The sequence below is a fragment of the Coregonus lavaretus genome, assembly GCF_964263955.1.
Source record: "Coregonus lavaretus genome assembly, contig: HAP1_SCAFFOLD_2031, whole genome shotgun sequence".
Lineage (NCBI taxonomy): Eukaryota > Metazoa > Chordata > Actinopteri > Salmoniformes > Salmonidae > Coregonus > Coregonus lavaretus.
The window spans coordinates 32,424-53,096 of NW_028156252.1; the positions used below are offsets into that span (position 1 = coordinate 32,424).

The 20,673-nt window shown below is 41.7% G+C and overlaps 1 protein-coding gene across 2 annotated transcripts; it reads left to right on the forward strand.

Moving 5' to 3' along the window:
* The first annotated feature begins 598 nt into the window (after nt 1–598).
* On the forward strand, nt 599–20,439 carry LOC311126550 (annexin A5-like). 2 transcript variants are annotated; one of them, XM_084200540.1, is made up of 15 exons: nt 599–685; nt 3,760–4,043; nt 4,793–4,881; nt 8,670–9,014; nt 9,286–9,373; nt 13,513–13,607; nt 15,257–15,370; nt 15,581–15,671; nt 15,803–15,882; nt 15,991–16,047; nt 16,249–16,342; nt 16,562–16,657; nt 18,877–18,935; nt 19,172–19,294; nt 19,417–20,439. In XM_084200540.1, the coding sequence occupies exons 2-15, from the start codon at nt 3,770–3,772 to the stop codon at nt 19,474–19,476; spliced, it is 1,665 nt and encodes a 554-aa protein (XP_084056666.1). In that variant the 5' UTR covers nt 599–685; nt 3,760–3,769; the 3' UTR covers nt 19,477–20,439. The 2 variants fall into 2 exon arrangements, with proteins under 2 accessions (XP_084056666.1, XP_084056667.1); XM_084200541.1 differs by having other exon boundaries at nt 8,793–9,014.
* Nucleotides 20,440–20,673: the final 234 nt, after the last annotated feature.

The window sequence follows — 20,673 nt, forward strand, 5'->3', positions numbered from 1 at the left end:
CATTGACTTCAATTGAACCAGAAAAAAACAGCGAGTGGGGTGTCTCGCTTCCTCTTCCATCTCTGGTATAGGCCTGATCTCTTTTCACAGTTTGCCTTATTAATAACCTTTGTAATACTTTTGTAATAAACATATCTTTATATTTATGAAAGAAAAGCTGACCTGGTCTATTCTAAATAACAAGCTGAGAATAACCTCATTCCACTGTAAATGAAATATGACTATTCCAGAGTAAACAAAACAGTTCACAAAGCTGTTGACTGCTGTGATGAAAGATAGGCGGGGCATTATAGGCTAGTGTGATACCCCCTGTAAACAAAAATGAACAGCAATTGTTCAAGACAAATGAACAGTTGCCAGTTGAATAGAAAAAACCGTAGGCCTAAGAGTGTATAATTGTGCCGGCATAGAGAACCATAGGCTATTCTCAATCCATTGCACCATACTCTATGACTCGATGAGTGACTCGATGAGTCACCCAACATGTCACTGTCATACGTTTGTCCGTTCAATAGTGCTCGAGTGTTACAACCGTGTGGTGTGTGTCAATTACTGTATTGTTTGTGTTCATGGGTGTTTCTCAATGGAAAGTATGAGTCCCACCCACCTTCCTTAAATACATACAGGGTCTACAGCTTGAAAAAGAGCCCAGCGCCGCCAGGACGAGGCGTCTAGCGAACCAAAAGTAAGTAGCAAACGAAATGCACTTTTCGGTTAAATCGAATGTGACTAGCTATGTAGATCAATCATTTCCAGTAGCGATCGTGCGCAATTCAGTTTCTTGTAGACACGTCGCTTTCCTCAGAAATATTTAATTTACTAGCGAGCCTTCTTCCTCGAAGCATATGTTACGCAATAACAAAATGTCTCAGAGAACATGATAAAGTATGCTAGGCCTACGGTTATAGACCTATTTGAAATTATGTTTGAGTAATTTGCCTGAACGCGACAGGCGGTCTTCCAGAGCTTCGGTAAATTGGCTTTTCTTCTTCCGATAAGTAGGACTAGTGCAGAAAACCTTTACAACAAGGAAATACCGAATTGACTGTTACAACTAGGAAATACCGAATTGAACGTTTAGCTGGCGCCTAATAGTCGGCCAAAAGTGTACTGATATTTTTATTTTTTGCATTGTTTCGGTGTTGACTGATGAAATGCACAATATCTTCCTTCTGTATATCTTGACAGTTGCTTTGCTGTCATTTGGTGTAGACGTAGTCAGTGTAGGCTATTCCGAAAACGTTATTATAAGCGGCGGCCTATTCTCTTATTTATTAAATATTGAAAATGCCATTTAGAAAAAGGAGTTTGTATTTTACATCTGTAAAGTAGCCTAGAATGTTTAACTGCCTACAATTATTTATTTCCTCAAATATTGTGCAATAGGCCAATCATGTGGATGGAAATACGACTTATTTATCTTTGGGGTCTACTACATACAGCAAAAGAGTTGTCTGAAGTTCTGGATAGGCCTGCCTATACACATTGGAGTCACTCGGAAGTTATTTTCAAACCATCTATTTTTGTACCAGTTCAAGGCCTCAACAGCCAACAACCATCATTTGTATTGTATTGAACACTCCCATCCCCCCAGCAAACATGGGTGTTGGTGTACACAAGGAGCCCATATGGCTACTTATATTTATACACAGTTTGTACAAATGTGTAACGTTCCTCACATTTTATCAATAGAAAAGGTGCCACATGTCATTGTAATCTATCAAAGCGATTGTGTCAGTTGGTAGCCTAGTTCTTCTGTTAGCCTTTATTTGTCACTGATTTGAGGTTTGATTACTATACAGCAATAGCCTATATTTACATTTACGTAATCTAGCTCTTATCCAGAGCGACTTACAAATATATGGGCTTTCGTGAGTAGGCCGAGCATGGGTCTTGGTGAAATGCTGTGGTTTTTGCGTTGATGAGATGTCGTTAGTCACAATTTCACTCCAGTATGACACTATTGTTTCGTTGAAATATGTAGGCCTCAGGCCACTGATAGAAGGGGAAATACATTGTGTTAAAATTAGTATTTTGTACATGGGTTAGATGAGAATCATTCATACTTCTTACTTTCCGACAGCGTGGTTGATTGCTGTTTGGACATTGGCTTTCCCGTATGCTTCCCAGTCGAAACAGTTCAATATATTATTTCGAAATTTTGTGAAGTTCGAGCAGACACATTTTATTCTTGAGGCTTGTCTAATGTTGCGTTCAAGTATTGTTGGAACTAGGACACTCGGACATTTTCGACTTGCTAACTTGATGTAGTTATAAATATACACGTGCCGCGTTCAACCAGTTAGCTATAGTTATACACATCTTTGCTATAGACCCTTCGTCGGTGACTGGTAGGGATTCTTCAATTAAGTGTTTGTCCTTTAACGACAGACGACTAGTTTTCATGCACCGTTTATCACTTAAGAAATACTGCACCAAACGTCTTAGATGTAAAATTGCGCAACTAAGACCTCGTCTTCAGGCCGACTGGCTACAGCGTCTCAAGAGGGACAATCAGTAATATTGCAGTTTTTTTTCTCGTTTTTCAAGCTAAGGTATTTTAAGGGAGTATGCGAAGACAGATGTTCACTTCGCCTAGCCGAGTTCTGCAATGAGTAAACCGAATCTATGTATGAGGAAGCCTTTAGGCTGTAGTCTAATACGTATGCACAGTACATTAAATAGGAGGTGATGGTGTGATAACACTGAAGTAGTCCTTACATCCATAAATATTATACTGTATCATCTAACAGTGAACACAGTGAATATTGCTGACATGGTCCCTATTCTATCTTAGAGATAATCATATCTGTTCTACACCATACATATCTATCTGAACATTCTATAGCCTAACCTTACATAATTCTGAACAGGCCCCTGATGTAGAACTGTGTTCCTATTCAAATACAGCAGCAGTCTGTCATTCTTTCCACTGTCATTAAAATGCAAATTATGAGAAGGGAATGCCTCCATGGAACCATGGATGGAGCAAGTTGGCATATTATGAAATGGGCATATGGGGTTTTCACACACAGCAGCATAATCATTGTCAAATAACAAGCAGTTCTACTGCCAACACCAAAAGTAACAGAAGCAAAGGAGATTCATTGAAATGTAGTATTTCAGTGTAAAATATGGCTTTAAATGCGCTAACATCAATGCTTTAAATAACATCAACACTGGCTCTTATTTGTTTAAAATTATATGAATAGGTATTCTCCCATTTTAATTTAATTATTTCTCAATAACTATTCGAGAGACACACTGTATGTATGTCTTCTTCCAGATGGCATTTCTTTGCGCTAGATTTCAGGAAAATACTCAATTTCATGAACATAGTAGTTCCATTTCACACAGTATGACCCAACCCATGAATTGCCCATGTTAACAATTAAGCCATCAGCTTAGGGAACCCAGATTCCTGAAATCTTGGGTCATCATGAGGAATTCAGCCTTGTTTCTCCTCTTCAGCGTAGCTCCATTGAGGGTGGAGGGGCCCACTGTGTATATGGGCGTGTTTCTAGCTCTGTAGTTGCTATGGACACCACAACACCAACCTATGTGTTCACGCCACAATTTGAGTCATAAAACTTTGTTTTACAACAAACAGATGCGTGGCACTGATTGTGTGTCCAACTGCCATATTGTGTGTCTGTAAGGCCAGGAGATGTTCCTGTCATCATGACCTAACCAGGAACAGACAAAAATGCATTTACACATTAAACAGGCCTTATATTTTGATATTTTTCATTATTTCAGACCATAAACCATGAGCTATCCAGGATACCCACCCCAGGCCGGAGGTTACCCACCCCAGGCAGGAGGTTACCCACCCCAGGCAGGAGGTTACCCACCCCAGGCCGGAGGTTACCCACCCCAGGCTGGAGGTTACCCACCCCAGGCCGGAGGTTACCCACCTCAGGCAGGCGGCTATCCCCCTCAAGCAGGGGGTTACCCCTCTCAGGCTGGAGGTTACCCCCCTCAGGCTGGTGGCTATCCTCCACAGCCTGGAGCTGGAGGGTACCCAGCCATGCCCCCAGCAGGTAAGGCCTCAGCTCAACAGATCATGGTTGGCTTAAAACATTTTTTATAGGTACAAGGTATATGAAATGTAATGTAATCTAAGGGAGGCACAGACAGACAGACAGACAGACAGACAGACAGACAGACAGACAGACAGACAGACAGATTGAGGACAGAAACATAAAGACATGGTCAAGAAAAGAGGACAGGCTACTGACTGACAGGCTCAGAGACTGAGTCCTTCTGTCCTCCATTGTCTCAGGGCCAGAGATCATCATGAGGTTTAGATTTAATGTTGTGCGGCATGCGTGTTCTCTAAACAGCCTCTGCTGTGCTGAGAGACAACACTCACAGACCAACTAGTGTCTGACACAGTCCTCCAATTCTGTGTGCCCTGAGAATCATTCCATGTCTGCTGACTAGAAGCCGAGGTTAGTCAGATATATTGGCAAGTGTGAACCGTTCATTGCCAGTCCTGGTGTCTCATTCCAAAGTCAATGTATTTACCTCTCTAGCCTGGCACAATCACCAGACATTTATTGAAACCTCTCTATGAAATCTTAGCACTTTCTATGTTGTTTTGAAAACAGCACTTTTTTTTGGTAACAACATTGATTGATTGATTGATTAAAAGCAGAACAGCCACAACATCAAAGCAGTACATACTACATACATACTATTATTATTATAATAATCCTATATCAGTTTGTCAGTGATTTGCCATAAACAGTTTAGTGACATATACACCCATCTATGTCATCTGTTGCAGGTAGTTGGGGAGGTGGTGCTGGTTTCCCCACCATAGGTGTTGATAATCTGTCCAACCCTGGATTCAACGCAGGCAATCTTCCAGCCATGGTAAGTCTGGCATGAAAATACACCCACCCCCCCCGAATTACACAGAGAATATTCTCAACATGCTTGTACTTCATCCCCTTCAGATGATTGCGTTAAATATTTCAGTTAGCATGAATTGCATGGCCAATATTGGAAATCACATCCCAATTATTGACTGGTAAGACTTTTATAAAAAAGTATCATATTTTAATCTTCGATCTGTGTTGCAGCTTTCTTGTTAACCTTTCTTCAAAATCTCTTGCATGACGAAAATAATGTTTTTTTTATTATTTTTTTATTTCACCTTTATTTAACCAGGTAAGCCAGTTGAGAACAGGTTCTCATTTACAACTGCGACCTGGCCAAGATAAAGCAAAGTAGTGCAATAAAAACAACACAGAGTTACATATGGGGTAAAAAAAACATAAAGTCAGAAATACAACAGAAAAAATATATACAGTGTGTGCAAATGTAGCAAGTTATGGAGGTAAGGCAATAAATAGGCTATAGTGCAGAATAATTACAATAGTATTAACACTGGAATGCTAGATGTGCAAGAGATGATGTGCAAATAGAGATACTGGGGTGCAAAAGAGCAAAATAAATAACAATATAGGGATGAGGTAGTTGGGTGGGCTAATTTCAGATGGGCTGTGTACAGGTGCAGTGATCGGTAAGGTGCTCTGACAACTGATGCTTAAAGTTATTGAGGGAGATAAGAGTCTCCAGCTTCAGAGATTTTTGCAATTCGTTCCAGTCATTGGCAGCAGAGAACTGGAAGGAATGGCGGCCAAAGGAGGTGTTGGCTTTGGGAATGACCAGTGAGATATACCTGCTGGAGCGCAGACTACGGGTGGGTGCTGCTATGGTGACCAATGAGCTAAGATAAGGCGGGGATTTGCCTAGCAGTGATTTATAGATGGCCTGGAGCCAGTGGGTTTGACGACGAACATGTAGTGAGGACCAGCCAACAAGAGCGTACAGGTCACAGTGGTGGGTAGTGTATGGGGCTTTGGAGACAAAACGGATGGCACTGTGATAGACTACATCCAATTTGCTGAGTAGAGTGTTGGAGGCTATTTTGTAAATGACATCGCCGAAGTCAAGGATCGGTAGGATAGTCAGTTTTACGAGGGCATGTTTGGCAGCATGAGTGAAGGAGGCTTTGTTGCGAAATAGGAAGCCGATTCTAGATTTAACTTTGGATTGGAGATTCTTTATGTGAGTCTGGAAGTTGAGTTTACAGTCTAACCAGACACCTAGATATTTGTAGTTGTCCACATACTCTAGGTCAGACCCGTCGAGAGTGGTGATTCTAGTCGGGTGGGCGGGTGCTAGCAGCGTTCGATTGAAAAGCATGCATTTAGTTTTACTAGTGTTTAAGAGCAGTTGAAGGCTACTGAAGGATTGTTGTATGGCATTGAAGCTCGTTTGGAGGTTTGTTAACACAGTGTCCAATGAAGGGCCAGATGTATACAAAATGGTGTCGTCTGCGTAGAGGTGGATCTGAGAGTCACCAGCAGCAAGAGCGACATCATTGATATACACGGAGAAAAGTGTCGGCCCAAGAATTGAACCCTGTGGCACCCCCATAGAGACTGCCATAGGTCCAGACAACAGGCCCTCCGATTTGACACACTGAACTCTATCTGAGAAGTAGTTGGTGAACCAGGCGAGGCAGTCATTTGAGAAACCAAGGCTATTTAGTCTGCCAATAAGAATGCGGTGGTTGACAGAGTCGAAAGCCTTGGCCAGGTCGATGAAGACGGCTGCACAGTACTGTCTATTATCAATCGTGGTTATAATATCGTTTAGGACCTTGAGCGTGGCTGAAGTGCACCCGTGACCAGCTCGGAAACCGGATTGCATAGCGGAGAAGGTACGGTGGTATTCGAAATGGTCGATGATCTGTTTGTTAACTTGGCTTTCGAATACTTTCGAAAGGCAGGGCAGGATGGATATAGGTCTGTAGCAGTTTGGATCTAGAGTGTCACCCCCTTTGAAGAGGGGGATGACCGCGGCAGCTTTCCAATCTCTGGGGATCTCAGACGTTATGAAAGAGAGGTTGAACAGACTAGTAATAGGGGTTGCGACAATTTCGGCGGCTATTTTTAGAAAGAAAGGGTCCAGATTGTCTAGCCCAGCTGATTTGTAGGGGTCCAGATTTTGCAGCGCTTTCAAAACATCAGCTGTCTGAATTTGTGTGAAGGAGAAGCGGGGGGGGCATGGGCAAGTTGCAGCAGAGGGTGCAGAGTTGGTGGCCGGGTTAGTGGTAGCCAGATGGAAAGCATGGCCAGCTGTAGCAAAATGCTTGTTGAAATTCTCGATTATTGTAGATTTATCGGTGGTGATAGTGTTTCCTAGCCTCAGTGCAGTGGGCAGCTGGGAGGAAGTGCTCTTATTCTCCATGGACTTTACAGTGTCCCAAAACTTTTTGGAGTTAGTGCTACAGGATGCAAATTTCTGTTTGAAAAAGTTAGCCTTTGCTTTCCTGACTGCTTGTGTATATTGGTTCCTAACTTCCCTGAAAAGTTGCATATCGCGGGGGCTATTTGATGCTAATGCTGTACGCCACAGGATGTTTTTGTGCTGGTCAAGGGCAGTCAAGTCTGAGGAGAACCAGGGGCTATATCGGTTCTTAGTTCTGTATTTTTTGAATGGGGCATGTTTATTTAAGATTGAGAGGAAATTACTTTTAAGGAACAACCAGGCATCCTCTACTGACGGAATGAGATCTATATCCATCCAGGATACCTGGGCCAGGTCAATTAGGAAGGCCTCCTCGCTAAAGTGTTTTAGGGAGCGTTTGACAGTGATGAGGGGTGGTCGTTTGACCGCGGACCCGTTACGGACGCAGGCAATAAGGCAGTGATCGCTGAGATCCTGGTTGAAGACAGCTGAGGTGTATTTAGAGGGTATGTTAGTCAGGATGATATCTATGAGGGTACCCATGTTTAAGGATTTAGGGTTGTACCTGGTAGGTTCGTTGATAATTTGCGTGAGGTTGAGGGCATCTAGCTTGGATTGTAGGATGGCTGGGGTATTAAGCATATCCCAATTTAGGTCACCAAGCAGTACAAACTCAGAGGATAAATGGGGGGCAATCAATTCACATATGGTGTCCAGGGCACAGCTGGGGGCTGAGGGGGGTCTGTAGCAAGCGGCAACAGTGAGAGACTTATTTCTGGAAAGGTGGATTTTTAGAAGTAGAAGCTCAAACTGTTTGGGCACAGACCTGGATAGTATGATAGAGCTCTGCAGGCTATCTCTACAGTAGATTGCAACTCCACCCCCTTTGGCAGTTCTATCTAGACGGAAAATGTTATAGTTGGGGATGGAAATTTCAGAATTTTTGGTGGCCTTCCTGAGCCAGGATTCAGACACTGCTAGAACATCAGGGTTGGCAGAGTGTGCTAACGCAGTGAATAACTCAAACTTAGGAAGTAGACTTCTGATATTTATGTGCAAGAAACCAAGACTTTTGCGATTACAGAAGTCATCAAATGATAGCTCCTGAATGTGAATGTGGCTCGTAATTAGCTAAGATAGTGCTTCAAAAATGTAATAATTTTCTGCAACCTCTTATTTCACTGTTGTAATCCTTCAAAACTCCATGTTTTGTATAATTTCTTTATGTTGCATTATCTTTTATTTTCTCTGTAATCAAAACACAACAGCAGATGCTGTATTATCTATAATACATTATTGATCATCTACAAAACAGCTTTGCATGCATATTAGTTGAAACCAATCAGTGTCCTGTCTGTGCACATTTTATTGGATGCTCATTTCTCCTCCTCCAATCACAGGCCAACCAGATCTCAGCAGCCATGGGGGGCTTTAACCCCAACCCCGCCATGTTCACCCCTGGTGGGTACCCCCAACATGCCCCCCAGCCCCCTAACCAACAGCCCCAATGCCTGTACCCACAGCCAGGAGGGCAGATGCCCCAGACTCAAGGCCCAGGCATGGGCTACCCAGGCCAGCCCATGCCTGGCTACCCACAGGCACCCTCACCCAACCCCTCCATGCCAGGATACGGAGGAGGGCCAGCGCCTAACCAGCCCATGCCAGGGTACCCTCAAGCCCCGTCGCCCAACCCGTCCATGCCAGGATACGGAGGAGGAGCCATACCCGTCGCACCTGCCATCAATGTAAGAGACACTGGGAAGATTTAACCCTATTGTGACAATAGTCCTTCAAAATACCATTTAGGACAGGTATATGTCCTGTTAAGTGTCCATACTTCATTCATGGGTTTCAACCTGGACACCTGAGTGTTCTGCACTAATATTGATAGTGTTTCTATAGTTTTCTGTTTCTTCTTGAGATAATGATAAGAGATTTGACAGGAGTTTTACTGGCAAATGACACTGAAAGGGTAAAGCGATCTGGAAAATGCCCTCTTCTTCCCTGTTCTTCCAGAGAGGATTCCGGGGAAGCATCAAGGATTATCCGGGAGCGGACCCACTGAGAGATGTGGAGGTTCTGAGGAAAGCCATGAAGGGCTTTGGTGAGTTGGTTACATAGGTCCAGTCCAGAAACAGCCCTTATACAGTCTAGGGGTATAGTGAGTGAGTTAAACCCTGTTCAGAAACAGCCCCATACCCTTATATAGGGGTCGAGTGAGTGAGAGGCTGTGTCCGAATACCCATTCTAGTGTACTGCATACTTAAACTGCGTACTATGTACTGATAATAGCTCAATTCCCATTCAATTAATTTCTCTAAACTCTGAACAGAATAGAAATGGAGAATAGGTCTACTCAGGCTGGTTAGAGGCAGACTATCACGTTCACCCTATACCGTAGCCCATATAGCCCATCTATGCTATTTAAAAAGGACTGAACCAGAAACAGATCATTTGGTTCCATTTCAACATATTTATTAGTTAATAGGTAGAATATACCCAGAGCTGATTTGTGAAGGTGCTGGACACAAAAGCCAAAACTGGAGAAACAGGAAAAAGTTATCTATTAGTGAAACCAAAGTGCTGTAACATATAAATAACATAAAATAGCCTAGTACACACCAAAACTTTTCAAATGTTCAAATCTATAGGCAATTGCACAGAAAAACGTGGACAGTCGGGTGCATCGTAAATTCAGAACCGCTGGACAGCAACATAATAAACTAAAGCACTGATCATTGGGAACGAGATCAGAATGACTGCTAAGGCTTGATCCATAAATTCAATAATTAAAGGTGCAATATGCAGAAATCACCCCCCATTTCCTGGTTGCTAAAATTCTAATAAGTTTGCCTAATTTCAGTTTATGTGACAAAACAAGCACTCAGAGTGTAGAGAATCATTGAACCATCCAAACCGCTGTGAAATATATTTTCCATAACCAAATATATTGTATTTTCAGCTGTTTGAAGCTGGTGTACAAAACTGAAAGTAAAAGACATAAAAACGAAACGTAAGAACGGGAAGCATAGAAATAGCACACATAAAACAGATTTACTGCTTCTTAGACTTGCTTTCAATGCGAAAGGCAGATCTATAACTCACATTTCCATGTGAATTTGGTTGGGTCACCCTAAAAGTTACATATTGCAGCTTTAAATAGGTAGCCTAGCCTACAAAACTAAAACAATGAATATGTTCAAATCCGAAGGCCTGATTAACATGACATCAATAACGCAGCCGCATTCCGAGTCCCCGGTGCCGACACATTAAAAAATCAAAAGATGGTTTTAGTATTTAGTTTAAAAGCTCAGACGAAAACCAAGAGAACAAGAAACACTTTCCAATGAGAAAACAGAAATCCACTTTAATTTTTTTTTTCTGTTTTCAAAGATGAAGCCTACGATGCAATACTCGTGATCATTTTATGGAGAACAAAAACTACTTAGCCTACATTTGAACACCACCTCAGAAGTTTTGCTATTTGGCATCTTCCCAATTATCCTTTTACTGCAGTGGTCTAAATCAGCGTCACTCAGTGTTTCTTGATAGTCTTAAACAAGTCTACTTTGAAACAAAAGTATACACCTCACACACATGGTTATTGGCTTTAAAAAAAAAAAAACGAACACCTATACCATGTCTGATATAGAGTTGAAATGTATTCAATTTTGAGTTTGCATCCCAATATTACACTTTATATACATCACAGAAGACTGAAATATAACAAAACCGTTTGACATAGAAACACTGGATTTCTGGCAGGTTTTTTAAAATAATGTTTATTAATTATTAATTTATGAAAAATATTTTGAACATTCCACCCATGAGGCCACAAGGTCGATTTGTTCATTCCACTGCAGGAACGGGTTTTAAGTAGCCTAGTTTAGTTGTTTTGCTACTTGAAGAGAACTAGGGCCTATCACTCGCAGCCCACCTCTTCCAATGCATTGTGGAATAGTGTGCATCAAATTCTACTAGATGAAGCTCCGAAATGAGTATAACATCCTGGCATTTAAACCATACTCAATTTTCGAAAATTCACTTACTTTAAAATGTTATACACTGCTCAAAAAAATAAAGGGAACACTTAAACAACACAATGTAACTCTAAGTCAATCACACTTCTGTGAAATCAAACTGTCCACTTAGGAAGCAACACTGATTGACAATACATTTCACATGCTGTTGTGCAAATGGAATAGACAACAGGTGGAAATTATAGGCAATTAGCAAGACACCCCCAATAAAGGACTGGTTTTGCAGGTGGTGACCACAGACCACTTCTCAGTTCCTATGCTTCCTGGCTGATGTTTTGGTCACTTTTGAATGCTGGCGGTGCTTTCACTCTAGTGGTAGCATGAGACGGAGTCTACAACCCACACAAGTGGCTCAGTAGTGCAGCTCATCCAGGATGGCACATCAATGCGAACTGTGGCAAGAAGGTTTGCTGTGTCTGTCAGCGTAGTGTCCAGAGCTTGGAGGCGCTACCAGGAGACAGGCCAGTACATCTGGAGACGTGGAGGAGGCCGTAGGAGGGCAACAACCCAGCAGCAGGACTGCTACCTCCGCCTTTGTGCAAGGAGGAGCAGGAGGAGCACTGCCAGAGCCCTGCAAAATGACCTCCAGCAGGCCACAAATGTGCATGTGTCTGCTCAAACGGTCAGAAACAGACTCCATGAGGGTGGTATGAGGGCCCGACGTCCACAGGTGGGGGTTGTGCTTACAGCCCAACACCGTGCAGGACGTTTGCCATTTGCCAGAGAACACCAAGATTGGCAAATTCGCCACTGGCGCCCTGTGCTCTTCACAGATGAAAGCAGGTTCACACTGAGCACATGTGACAAAGTCTGGAGACGCCGTGGAGAACGTTCTGCTGCCTGCAACATCCTCCAGCATGACCGGTTTGGCGGTGGGTCAGTCATGGTGTGGGGTGGCATTTCTTTGGGGGGCCGCACAGCCCTCCATGTGCTCGCCAGAGGTAGACTGACTGCCATTAGGTACCGAGATGAGATCCTCAGACTCCTTGTGAGACCATATGCTGGTGCGATTGGCCCTGGGTTCCTCCTAATGCAAGACAATGCTAGACCTCATGTGGCTGGAGTGTGTCAGCAGTTCCTGCAAGAGGAAGGCATTGATGCTATGGACTGGCCCGCCCGTTCCCCAGACCTGAATCCAATTGAGCACATCTGGGACATCATGTCTTGCTCCATCCACCAACGCCACGTTGCACCACAGACTGTCCAGGAGTTGGCGGATGCTTTAGTCCAGGTCTGGGAGGAGATCCCTCAGGAGACCATCCGCCACCTCATCAGGAGCATGCCCAGGCGTTGTAGGGAGGTCATACAGGCACGTGGAGGGCACACACTACTGAGCCTCATTTTGACTTGTTTTAAGGACATTACATCAAAGTTGGATCAGCCTGTAGTGTGGTTTTCCACTTTAATTTTGAGGGTGACTCCAAATCCAGACCTCCATGGGTTGATAAATTTGATTTCCATTGATAATCTTTGTGTGATTTTGTTGTCAGCACATTCAACTATGTAAAGAAAAAAGTATTTAATAAGATTATTTCATTCATTCAGATCTAGGATGTGTTATTTTAGTGTTCCCTTTATTTTTTTGAGCAGTGTTTTTTCGCATACTGAGAATGCGCAATTGCGTTGTTTTGCATTATTGGTTGATTTCGGTAGCACATCCATATCTGATTATCAGCTGTTGTCAAAGCCAAAATGAGTATGACATCTGGGCATTTAAAGTATACTAAATTTTCGAAATACATACTATAAAAAAAAAATTTTGCATACTCAAACGGCCTACTATTTAGGATGCAAGTATGGGTATTCGGACACGGCCAGTTAGACCCCGTTCAGAAACAACCCCTAGCCCCTTATATAGGGGTCTAGTGAGTGAGTTAGACCCAATCTAATATTGGAACCAGAAACAAATATTGCATGCGTAATGGCCAGCTGTCATGAGAGAATAGACCCTGTTCTGAAACAAGCCCTTGCCAGTCCCTTATACAATACACACTGGACATCTGAATGGTTTGCAAAGGTATAATCAACACTAGCAGTTATGTTGCCTTCTATCATTGATCCTCGATCTTTGAATTACTTAATTATGTATAAAAACCTGGTGATGTTTGCTCAGCTATACTACTAAAACAATGATGTTATAAATCCAAGGGAAATGGATGGGCTGTTTTGAATAATGTGTACTGACAGTGGACTTGTCCTACAGGTACTGATGAACAGGCCATCATAGACCTGCTAGGAAGTCGCTCCAACAGACAGCGTGTTCCCATGCTCATGGCCTTCAAAACCTCCTACGGAAAGGTAGCTAATACAATCATAATTACATTATACTACGTTAGTACAATATACATTTTCTTATAGCTTATTTTTTATTATAGAAAGACAATACAGTGATTATGACCATACAGTTGAAGTCGGAGGTTTACATACACTTAGGTTGGAGTCATTAAAACTTGTTTTTCAACCACTCCACAAATGTTTTGTTAACAAACTATAGTTTTGGCAAATCGGTTAGGACATCTACTTTGTCCATGACACAAGTAATTTTTCCAACAATTGTTTAGAGACAGATTATTTCACTTATAATTCACTGTATCACAATTCCAGTGGGTCAGAAGTTTACGTACACTAAGTTGACTGTGCCTTTAAATAGCTTGGAAAATTCCAGAAAATGATGTCATGGCTTTAGAAGCTTCTGATAGGCTAATTGACATAATTTGCGTCAATTGGAGGTGTACCTGTGGATTTATTTCAAGGCCTACCTTCAAACTCAGTGCCTCTTTGCTTGACATCATGGGAAAATCTAAAGAAATCAGCCAAGACCTCAGAAAAAAAATTGTAGACCTCCACAAGTCTGGTTCATCCTTGGGAGCAATTTCCAAATGCCTGAAGGTACCACGCTCATCTGTACAAACAATAGTACACAAGTATAAACACCATGGGACCACGCAGCCGTCATACCGCTCAGGAAGGAGACGCGTTCTGTCTCCTAGAGATGAACGTACTTTGGTGCGAAAAGTGCAAATCAATCCCAGAACCACAGCAAAGGACCTTGTGAAGATGCTGGTAAAACGAGTCCTATATCGACATAACCTGAAAGGCCACTCAGCAAGGAAGAAGCCACTGCTCCAAAAAAGCCAGACTACAGTTTACAACTGCACATGTGGACAAAGATCGTACTTTTTGGAGAAAATGTCCTCTGGTCTGATGAAACAAAATTAGAACTGTTTGGAGGAAAAAGGCGGTAGTTGCAAGCCAAATAACACCATCCCAACCGTGAAGCACAGGGGTGGCAGAATCATGCTGTGGGGGTGCTTTGCTGCAGGAAGGACTGGTGCACTTCACAAAATAGATGGCATCATGAGGAAGGAAACTGATGTGGATATATAGAAGCAACATCTCAAGACATCAGTCAGGAAGTTAAAGCTTGGTCGCAAATGGGTCTTCCAAATGGACAATGACCCCAAGCATACTTCCAAAGTCAAGGTATTGGAGTGGCCATCACAAAGCCCTGACCTCAATCCTATATTTGTGGGCAGAACTGAAAAAGCGTGTGCGAGCAAGGAGGCCTACAAACCTGACTCCGTTACACCAGCTCTGTCAGGAGGAATGGGGCAAAATTCACCCAACTTATTGTGGGAAGCTTGTGGAAGGCTACCCGAAATGTTTGACCCAAGTTACACAATTTAAAGGCAATGCTACCAAATACTAATTGAGTGTATGTAAACTTCTGACCCACTGGGAATGTGATGAAATAAATAAATGCTGAAATAAATTATTCTCTCTACTATTATTCTGACATTTCACATTCTTAAAATAAAGTGGTGATCCTAACTGACATAAGACAGGGAATGTTTACTAGGATTAAATGTCAGGAATTGTAGGCCCAACTCAAGGACTGCTTGGATAGCATTGAATTATACCAAGCTTGTACCCACTTACCTTCCCAGGATCTGGTTAAGGATCTGAAGTCAGAGCTTTCAGGGAACTTTGAGAAGCTGGTGCTGGCCATGTTGAAGACTCCAGCCCAGCTTGATGCATACGAACTCAAAGAAGCCATTAAGGTTTGTGAATGGGTTTTTATAATCACTGACATATTCCCTCTTCTTAACGTGTGTGTGCATGAAAACAAGAGTAATGTTTTGTTTTGTGTGTTTTTTTTACTATCATCTAGCTAAACTAGCTTAAGGAACAGAGAAAGACAAATCATACTTGGTATATAATAATATCCATGTCATAACCTCCCAACCATTCTCTGCTGTATGTTCTGACAGGGCGCAGGGACAGACGAGGCCTGTCTGATAGAGATCCTGTCCTCTCGCTCCAACGCAGAGATCAAAGAGATCAACCAGATCTACAAGACAGGTGAGTTACATACAAACACTGTTCAGGGATGTAATGTGACCAATGCTGAGGGATTTGTATATTTCCTGTTAGAAACACACCATGCCTCGGTTGGACTTGGTTGGGTAAGGGGACTGTGTGTGTTATTTCAGAGAATAAGAAGTCTCTGGAAGATGCCATCAGTGGGGACACCTCAGGACATTTCCGTAGACTCCTCATCTCTCTGGCCCAGGTACAGCCTGTGGCCCATAGATATAGAATAATGTATACATTCTAAATACATATACATATAGGAATACATACAGTACATATTCATTATGTGTTTTGTTTGTGCTCTCAGGGTAATCGAGATGAAAGAGAGACGGTGGACATCTCTGTAGCCAAACAAGATGCCCAGGTAAATTGCCATTTCTTATCTATAACGAACCTTGTGACGTCTAATCTACATATTGTAGTATGTCTTCAGCATACTTCGGGCCAGGAGTTTTTCATGACCACGTGATTTGAGCAGGAAAAACTCAGGACCCTACACGGCATACTAGAAATCTCTACCTACTCAATGAAAGACGCCTGTGTGTATTGTGTGCCCTCTGTCCAGGCCCTGTATGCTGCTGGGGAGAGCAAGGTGGGAACAGATGAGTCCAAGTTCAACGCCATCCTGTGTTCCAGGAGCAAAGCCCACCTCAGAGCAGGTAACTACAGGGAAGAGGAACGGTACTGTGACGACAGAAGTGAAATATCAATTAAATGTATTTGAAATATCAATTAAATGTATTTGAAATATCAATTTAATGTATATGAAATATCAGTCCTATGGTGCTCTCCACTCACCTTGACTCGTAGCTAGATCTTTTGCCGCTACCTTATCCGTGTGTGTGTGTGTGTGTGTGTGTGTGTGTGTGTGTGTGTAGTGTTCCATGAGTACCAGCAGATGTGTGGCAGAGACCTAGAGAAGAGCATCGACAGAGAAATGTCTGGAGACCTGGAGAGTGGAATGGTGGCCGTGGGTAAGAGGAAACCTTTTGGTTAACACACACGTGCACTGCCACACCTATACAGGTCTATCCGGTGTCACACCTACACGTTTCTACACAAGCACAAACTAACACTATGTAACACCCATAACAACGCACACCACCCACTCACACACACACATACACAGCTATGTCTTACTATACTTGTGAGGACTTTTTGGGGGACCAAAAATTGATTCCCATTCAAAATCATAGTTTTGGCTCTACTCCAGCACTTTGGATTTGAAATGATACAATGACTATGAAGTTAAAGTACAAACTGTCAGCTTTCATTTGAAGGCATTTTCAGGGGATCAAAAGTATTGGGACAAATTCACTTATGCGTATTAAAGTAGTCCAAAATTGAGTATTTGGTCCCATATTCCTAGCACGCAAGGATTACATCAAGTTTGTGACTCTACAAACTTGTTAGATGCATTTGCTGTTTGTTTTGGTTGTGTTTCAGATTATTTTGTGCCCAATAGAAATGAATGGTAAATAATGTATTGTGTCATTTTGGAGACACTTTTATTGTAAATAAGAATATAATATGTTTCTCAACACTTCTAGATGAATGTGGATGCTACCATGATTACAGATAATCCTGAAGTAATTGTGAATAATGATGAGTGAGAAAGTTAGAGGCATAAATATCACAAATGCTAACCTCCCCTGTTATTGTAATGGTGAGAGGTTAGCATGTCTTAGGGGTATGATATAAAATGCTAACCTCCCCTGTTATTGTAATGGTGAGAGGTTAGCATGTCTTAGGGGTATGATATAAAATGCTAACCTCCCCTGTTATTGTAATGGTGAGAGGTTAGCATGTCTTAGGGGTATAATATAAAATGCTAACCTCCCCTGTTATTGTAATGGTGAGAGGTTAGCATGTCTTGGGGATATTATATTTGTGCGTTTCACTCATACAGGAAAATGATTTTTTTGGGCCTCCAAAAATTGTTTTTGGTTCAAAGACTGTAAAATCACCAGGAATTCAGCAAAAAATTGAAATCTGTTCCCAAACAAAAGAGACGTGGTTGTGTCTCAATGTAATCAAGGTATGAAATTATTGTATATGAAAATTATCTATTTTTGGGCTTAGTTGTGGTAAATTTGTAGTGTACAAATTCTAATAATTATGTTCTGGCCCCCCGACCATCCGCTCTGACAAAAATCGTCCTGCGGCTGAATCTAGTTGCCTACCCCTGCCTTAATACATACTTAAAAATTATATTATGTGAGTTAAACATAATAATATATAAAAACAGTTTTCTTAAAGTATATTTTCTACAGATTATTAACATTACTGTCCCCACTACAAGAATGAAATACTTAAACATATGCAACTTTGTCCTTGAAACATTTAACTGAAATACTGTAGAATTCCATTCATTCCTATGGAGGACTGCTCCTACTGGGGAGTGCCAATATGGCTGACCGGTGGCTTCAAAGCCTCTCTATGGTCAATACATAGCATCAGCAATCCAGGGATTATATACATCATTGGTTAACACCCATAACTTACTCATTGTTATTGTTGAAAAATGTTATAGAAGATCCTTTAACAATATGTGTTGCCACACTGTTGCTGCCTGAATTTGTAATTGTTGTTGTGTTTTCCCCCACTTGGCTATCATTGCTCAGGTTAATGGTACAGTAACATGCTTTTAGTTTCATTTGACTGGATGACATTGTTATCTGACTGTGTATCAAGAGAATATCTCACCCATACACACTTGTGATGATGTGGTGTGGTGTGTTGTTTGCTTCTTCCATTACGCATGATGTTTGTCCATACAGATGTCATGTTGATGTGATGTTTTGAAAATGTATTTCACCCCTCAAACTATAGTCATATATTCTCTGTTTTCTTCAACTCTCATGTTCAGGTTTCAGATAGGACTTTATATACAATATTTTCAGTTTAATCTCTTCCTATCGTTTTAAACAGTTTTGCTTGTGTTTGAGAGTTTCCCTCCCCTCACGATATCAGTCACCTTGTCTCGGATCTGTTTGTGCTCTTGCCAACTCCATTGCTTTCATCGTCAACCCAAACGTTAGCCATGACAATGACTGACAAGGAGTTGGCATGCTAGCACTAACTGACTGGTGTTATCAGTCCCTCCCTCCATATAGCTATTACTAGTCTAAGGTTCAGGAGGGTGAATAGTACACGCTGGGCGTTCTAACCCTCTGCTCTCTCCGTGTTCCAGTCAAGTGTATTAAGAACACACCTGCCTACTTCGCGGAGAGACTCTACAAGTCCATGAAGGTAAGACACGCCCCGTTTCGATCTGTCTGTCTGGGCTGATTACAACATACTGTACATAGAGCACAGTCCAACAGAACTGTCCATGACTGAAACGTGCACTCTGTTTAAGTTCATTACATTTTTACTTTCCCAGTCCCAATGAAATTACATAGTTATTACAGTAATTGCTTCTGATAACTGTACTCTTCAAAAAAGTGCTTCGGTCCAGCCTGACCTGTGTGTGTTCGTGTTTTCAGGGGGCCGGGACCAAGGACAAAACCCTGATTCGGATCATGGTGACGCGTTCTGAGGTGGACATGCTGGATATCCGTCAGGAATACGCCAAGAACTACGGCAAGTCGCTCTACACAGACATCTCTGTAAGTATCTCTCCTCATCACCACCCAATAATGCTACTGCTACAGAGCAGGTTAGGTATTCCAGTATGATGTTCTGGACTAGTTTGTTGATGTGTTTGTGTTGTTGTTGTTGTCTATGACAGGGAGACACCTCAGGGGACTATAAGAAACTGCTGTTAAAGCTGTGTGGAGGGAGTGACTAGACGGACCATGTCAGCTCTCTACAGGATCTCCAACACTCACAAATATACCCATTTACTGACTGGCCTATAATATAATAATTATAATAATATATGCCATTCTGCCTATCTCTGTCTATGCATGCACCACAATCAGCAATTCTGCATGCCATGCCATCCATTTTTTCAGTGCAACTGTTGTCACATGTTATGATATGAGAACCTCATATCCTAAAAGCTGTTCCTTTTCTATATTTTTATGAGCAAGAAAGTATATATTTTTCCATACGTTTTCCTATAATTGATATTATAACTTAGTCGAGCTGAAAATGCCCTTAAAGGTACAATGTGCAGCATTGATTAGATTTTTATTTTAAATCAATATATATATTTTTTAAAGGTTATATTTTATTTTAACAAGCCTGTGCCAATATTATGCGTATCTAATTGTACAAGATAATTCAGTACTAATTGGTTTAGCTGAGCAATGTTAAATGTATTACTCTGATAAGAATAATTAGCAGCTAAAATACCAAAGTGGTCAGATTATATTTAAGCAATAAGGTCAGAGGGGGTGTGAAATATGGCCAATATACCACGGCTAAGGGCTGTTCTTATGCACGACACAACGCGGAGCGCCTGGATACAGCCCTTAGCCGTGGTATATTGGCCATATATCATAAACCCCCGAGGTGCCTTATTGCTATTATAAACTGGTTACCAACGTAATTAGAGCAGTGAATATAAGTGTTTATATGGTGTGGTACACTATCATTGTTGTTTACTTTCTTGTTTCCTTTACACTCACTCATGTGTTTCTGCTGTTTGCTACAAGCGCAAGTTTCAAGTTTTGAATGGTGCACAAGTACAGTGAAATGGCTTTCTCTTTGAGAATATTTGTCAATGTAACTCCAAACGTAAACCTCATTGCATCACATTAAAGTAACGGTGCTCTGATGATTACTACATCTGAAAATAAATGTTGAGAAAAACGTCTGTTTCCCCTAGTGATTCCATCCATGCTAATGTTGTGTTGCATGATACTGTGTTTTAGTCTTGAGGCAAGAAAGAGTACTATTTCCTGTTTCTGTGACTGTCATGACCCCATCCCCCTGACATTTTCAACCAATTCTAGCAAGTAGCTAGCATGCTAACTTGATTATACACTGAGTATACAAAACATTAAGAACACCTGCTTTTTCCATGACAGACTGACCAGGT